This window comes from Oncorhynchus mykiss, chromosome 8 (assembly GCF_057628025.1).
Source record: "Oncorhynchus mykiss isolate SJ-2025 chromosome 8, ASM5762802v1, whole genome shotgun sequence".
Classification (NCBI taxonomy): domain Eukaryota; kingdom Metazoa; phylum Chordata; class Actinopteri; order Salmoniformes; family Salmonidae; genus Oncorhynchus; species Oncorhynchus mykiss.
Window position 1 is genome coordinate 92,800,103 of NC_143029.1, and position 6,000 is coordinate 92,806,102.

Consider the following 6,000-nt stretch of genomic DNA (forward strand, 5'->3'; position numbering starts at 1 on the left):
TCTCTGTGGTTTCTCCTGTGGTTTCTCCTGTGGTTTCTCCTGTGGTTTCCCGTTGGTTTCTCTGTGGTTTCTCCTGTGGTTTCTCCTGTAGTTTCTCCTGTAGTTTCTCCTGTGGTTTCTCCTGTGATTTCTCCTGTGGTTTCTCCTGTGGTTTCTCCTGTGGTTTCTCTGTGGTTTCTCTGTGGTTTCTCCTATGGTTTCTCTGCGGTTTCTCCTGTGGTTTCTCCTGTGGTGTCTCCTGTGGTTTCTCCGTGGTTTCTCCATGGTTTCTCCTGTGGTTTCTCCGTCGTTTCTCTGTGGTTTTTCCTGTGGTTTCTCCTGTAGTTTCTCCTGTGGTTTCTCCTGTTGTTTCTCCTGTGGTTTCTCTTGTGGTTTCTCTTAATGGTTTCTCCTGTGGTTTCTCCTGTGGTTTCTCTTGTGGTTTCTCCTGTGGTTTCTCCTGTGGTTTCGCTGTGGTTTCCTCTATGGTTTCTCCTGTGGTTTCTCCTGTGGTTTCTCTGTGGCTTCCTCTATGGTTTCTCCTGTGGTTTCTCCTGTGGTTTCTCTGTGGTTTATCTTTGGTTTCTCCTGTGGTTTCCCTGTAGTTTCTCCTGTAGTTTCCCTGTAGTTTCTCCTCTGGTTTCTCCTGTAGTTTCTCCAGTGGTTTCTCCTGTAGTTTCTTCTTTAGTTTCTCCTGTGGTTTCTCTGTGGTTCCTCTGTGGTTTCCCCTGTGGTTTCTCTGTGGTTTCTCCTGTGGTTTATCTGTGGTTTCCCTGTGGTTTCTCCTGTAGTTTATCCTGTTGTTTCTCTCATGGTTTCTCCCGTGGTTTCTCCTGTGGTTTCTCCTGTGTTGTCTCTGTGGTTTCTCTGTAGTTTCTCCTGTGGTTTCTCTCTGGTTTCTCCTGTGGTTTCTCCTGTGTTTTCTCCTGTAGTTTCTCCTGTGGTTTCTCTGTGGTTTCTCCTGTGGCTTTCTTGTGGTTTCTCCTGTTGTTTCTCCTGTGTTTTCTCCTGTGGTTTCTCCTGTGGTTTCTCTGTGGTTTCTCCTGTGGTTTCTCTGTGATTTCTCCTGTGGTTTCTCCTGTGGTTTCTCCTGTGGTTTCTCTTGTGGTTTCTTCCTGTGGTTTCTCTGTGGTTTCTTCCTGTGGTTTCTCTGTGGTTTCTCTGTGGTTTCCTCTATGGTTTTTCCTGTGGTTTCTCTGTGGTTTCCTCTATGGTTTTTCCTGTGGTTTCTCTGTGGTTTCCTCTATGGTTTTTCCTGTGGTTTCTCCTGTGGTTTCTCTTTGTAATCTTGTTTTGGGAGGACATTGTGTTGTCATTTTGTATTGTCTTCATGTTGTTTATCCTGTTGTTTCTGTCCTCCAGTCTCCTTCTCAGGGGACACAGACATCATATTGATGATGGACAGTTCAGCCAGTGTGGGACAGAGGAACTTTGACTCCAGCAAGACCTTCGTCAAGCGTCTGGCTGAGCGCTTCCTGTCTGCCGAGAGGTCCGGCCGTGCTGCCGTTCGTGTTGCCGTGGGCCAGTACAGCCGTGAACGCCGCATGGAGGCGGAGCTGACCTCTAACCTCACCCTGCTGACCAGTAAGATTGAGGCCGCCACCTTCCAGAATGATGGGACTGACGTTACCAAGGCGATGGCCTTCGCCATGGAGAAATTCCAGACGTCAGGGGGCGGGAACAGGAAGAGGAAGCTAGTGCTGTTCTCTGACGGGAGATCTCAGGGCGTTACCGAGGCGATGCTGGAGAAGCGCGTACGGCTGGTGTCAGAGGCGGGAGTGGAGCTGTACGTTATCACCGTGGGTAACCAGGTGAGCGAGGCCAACCTGCGCTCGCTGGTCAGCAGGGGGAGGAGTTACGATGTCACCTACGCCCAGCGCCACCTGTTCCGCGTCCCAGACTACCCGTCTCTGCTGCGTGGCGTGTTCTACCAGACCGTGTCCCGCAGGGTCTCCCAGGCCTGAGTTCAGGGGCAAGGGCTGGGACCACATGCTTTAGAGTTTAGTCTCCCTCATTATGAATATCCATTCATATTTCATCACTAATTTACTGTGTTTTAGTTGGGTTTTTACGTCCGATAATGACAGAAGACAATTGTGTGTCAGACTGTGTAAGAGATTGTGTAAGACAGCATTCATGTGCTCTCAGAATTATCAAGAAAAATCCCAAGCAGAAAACTACTGAAAACCTCTTGTAACAGAAACTAGTTTCAGACGTCTGTTATGAGCTTCCATGTTGTAACATCTTCCTGTCAGACTGTTCCATAATTCCCAGTCAGGCTGTTCCCAGTTCCATAATTCCCAGTCAGGCTGTTCCCAGTTCCATAATTCCCTGTCAGGCTGTTCCCAGTTCCATAATTCCCTGTCAGGCTGTTCCCAGTTCCATAATTCTCTGTCAGACTGTTCCCAGTTCCATAATTCCCAGTCAGACTGTTCCCAGTTCCATAATTCCCAGTCAGACTGTTCCCAGTTCCATAATTCCCAGTCAGACTGTTCCCAGTTCCATAATTCTCTCTCAGACTGTTCCCAGTTCCATAATTCCCAGTCAGACTGTTCCCAGTTCCATAATTCCCTGTCAGACTGTTCCCAGTTCCATAATTCCCAGTCAGACTGTTCCCAGTTCCATAATTCCCAGTCAGACTGTTCCCAGTTCCATAATTCCCTGTCAGACTGTTCCCAGTTCCATAATTCCCTGTCAGACTGTTCCCAGTTCCATAATTCCCAGTCAGACTGTTCCCAGTTCCATAATTCCCAGTCAGACTGTTCCCAGTTCCATAATTCCCAGGCAGACTGTTCCCAGTTCCATAATTCCCAGTCAGATTGTTCCAAGTTCCATAATTCCCTGCCAGACTGTTCCCAGTTCCATAATTCCCAGTCTGACTGTTCCTAGTTCCATAATTCTGAGCAGCACATGAATGCAGCATTAGACAGAAACGTTACTGTAAAGGAATGGTCGTTGTTGTTTGTAGATCAGAGACAGGACAGGATATGACATCACTACATCTTTTTTAAACATCAAAGTTAAACATTAAACATCCTCCCTGCAGATACCCTGGTCCTAATGAAGAACAGCTGGACACGGACTATTTGCGTACTCATGTGTGTGTGTGTGTGTGTGTGCGTGTGCGTGTGTGCAAACAGTGGAATGGTCTCTAATGTGTTATACATCATGTGGGAGTTCCTCATAAACAGTTTGTCTGAGGTCGCATGTTCAGATGCCTCACAAGTACACAAACATGCAGCCACACACACAACCATACACACACACAACCACACTCAGACAGGAAAACATCTATTACCATGTTTGCACCGCCAACCCTGATTAGGTAAAGAAACCCTGAATGGTTTGTGTCCCCTCTCTCTCTCTCTCTCTCTCTCTCTCTCTCTCTCTCACACACACACTCATTCCTCTCTGCATCAGCCTGATGAGGTAAAGAAACCCTGAATGGTTTATGTCTCCCTGTGACCTCTCTCTCTCTCTCTCTCTCTCTCTCTCTCTCTCTCTCTCTCTCTCTCTCTCTCTCTCTCTCTCTCTCTCTCTCTCTCTCTCTCTCTCTCTCTCTCTCTCTCTCTCTCTCTCTCTCTCTCTCTCTCTCTCTCTCTCTCTCTCTCTCTCTCTCTCTCTCTCTCTCTCTCTCTCTCTCTCTCTCTCTCTCTCTCTCTCTGCATCAGCCTGATGAACCATAACCCTTTGAAGGCTACTATAAAGTTCCAAGTAACAGTTTCAGATGAATGGTTCAGGGCCAGTTCCTCAGTGTCAGCATGTGTGAACATGTAACTCAGTGGATCATGGTGCCAGTTGACCGCTGTAGCAGTGAATGGTGCCAGTTGACTCCTGTAGCAGTGAATGGTACTAGTTGACTGCTGTAGCAGTGAATGGTGCCAGTTGACCGCTGTAGAAGTGAATGGTGCCAGTTGACTGCTGTAACAGTGAATGGTACCAGTTGACCGCTGTAGCAGTGAATGGTGCCAGTTGACCGCTGTAGTAGTAAATGGTGCCAGTTCACCGCTGTAGCAGTGAATGGTGCCAGTTGACCGCTCTAGCAGTGAATGGTGCCAGTTGACCGCTGTAGCAGTGAATGGTGCCAGTTGACCACTGTAGAAGTGAATGGTGCCATTTGACCGCTGTAGCAGTGAATGGTGCCAGTTGACCGCTGTAGCAGTGAATGGTGCTAGTTAACGGCTGTAGCAGTGAATTGTGCCAGTTGACCACTCTAGCAGTGAATGGTGCCAGTTGACCGCTCTAGCAGTGAATGGTGCCAGTTGACCGCTCGAGCAGTGAATGGTGCTAGTTGACTGCTGTAGCAGTGAATGGTGCTAGTTGACTGCTGTAGCAGTGAATGGTGCTAGTTGACTGCTGTAGCAGTGAATGGTGCCAGTTGACTTCTGTAGAAGTGAATGGTGCCAGTTGACCGCTGTAGTAGTGAATGGTGCCAGTTGACCGCTGTAGCAGTGAATGGTGCCAGTTGACCGCTCGAGCAGTGAATGGTGCTAGTTGACTGCTGTAGCAGTGAATGGTGCTAGTTGACTGCTGTAGCAGTGAATGGTGCTAGTTGACTGCTGTAGCAGTGAATGGTGCCAGTTGACTTCTGTAGCAGTGAATGGTGCCAGTTGACCGCTGTAGTAGTGAATGGTGCCAGTTGACCGCTGTAGCAGTGAATGGTGCTAGTTGACCGCTGTAGCAGTGAATGGTGCCAGTTGACTTCTGTAGCAGTGAATGGTGCCAGTTGACCGCTGTAGTAGTGAATGGTGCCAGTTGACCGCTGTAGCAGTGAATGGTGCTAGTTGACCGCTGTAGCAGTGGGCAACATCCTACTGATGATATTTTGATCTGAAACCAAACCAGCTGCCAGACAGGCTGCTAGAACACAGCTGATTCATTAAAGGCCTCTTCAACCAATTCATGTTTCTTGTTTTTTTTTATCAGTTAGTATGAAAAGTTTACTCAATATCCTGCACACACATGTCCGCATGCACGCGCACACACACACACACACACACACACACACACACACACACATGCACACACACACACACACACACACACACACACACACACACACACACACAGTGCGTTCAGACCCCTTGACTTTTTTCACATTTTGTTTACTTTAAGGGATTTAAATTAAACATGTTTCTGATCAATCTACACAAAATAACCCATAATGACAAAGCAAAAACAGTTTTTTTGAAGTGTTTGCTAATTTATTAAAAGTTAAAAACAGAAATACCTTATTTACATAACAGATCCTTTGCTATGAGACTTGAAATTGAGCTCAGGTGCATCCTGTTTCCATTGATCATCCTTGAGATGTTTCTACAACTTGATTGGAGTCCACCTGTGGTAAATTCAATTGATTGGACATGATTTTGGAAAGGCACACACCTGTCTATATAAGCTCCCACGGTTGACAGTGAATGTCAGAGCAAAAACCAGCCATGAAGTCGAAGGAATTGTCCGTAGAGCTCCTTGACAGGATTATGTCGAGGCACAGATCTGGGAAAGGGTACCCAAAAAATGTATTCAGTATTGATGGTCCCCAAGAACACACTGGCCTCGGCTCCCGGCTCCCGGCCGCCTGGACAAACTGAGCAATCAGGGGAGAAGGGCCTTAGTCAGGGAGGTGACCAAGAACCCGATGGTCACTCTGACAGAGCTCTAGAGTTCCTCTCGAGATGGGAGAACCTTCCAGAAGAACAACCATCTCTGCAGCACTCCACCAATCAGGCCTTTATGGTAGAGCGGCCAGATGGAAGCCACTCCTTAGTAAAAGGCACATGACAGCCCACTTGGAGTTTGCCAAAAGGCACCTAAAGGACTCTCAGACCATGAGAAACAAGATTCTCTGGTCTGATGAAACCAAGATTGAACTCTTTGGCGTGAATGTCAAGTGTCACGTCTGGAGGAAACCTGGCACCATCCCTACGGTGAAGCAAGGTCAAGTCAAATAAAATAAAATGTTATTGGTCACATACACGTGTTTAGCAGATGTTATTGCGGGTGTAGCGAAATGCTGGTGTT

The 6,000-nt window shown here is 47.5% G+C and overlaps 1 protein-coding gene across 1 annotated transcript in view; it reads left to right on the forward strand.

Moving 5' to 3' along the window:
• Nucleotides 1–4,870, forward strand: part of LOC110517228 (collagen alpha-1(VI) chain) — a 117,923-nt gene extending 113,053 nt beyond the window's left edge. The window contains exon 33 of the mRNA XM_036986771.2: nt 1,342–4,870. Coding sequence (XP_036842666.2) covers nt 1,342–1,943 — 602 coding nt within the window. The 3' untranslated portion in view covers nt 1,944–4,870. The remainder of the gene's footprint in view (nt 1–1,341) is intronic.
• Nucleotides 4,871–6,000: the final 1,130 nt, after the last annotated feature.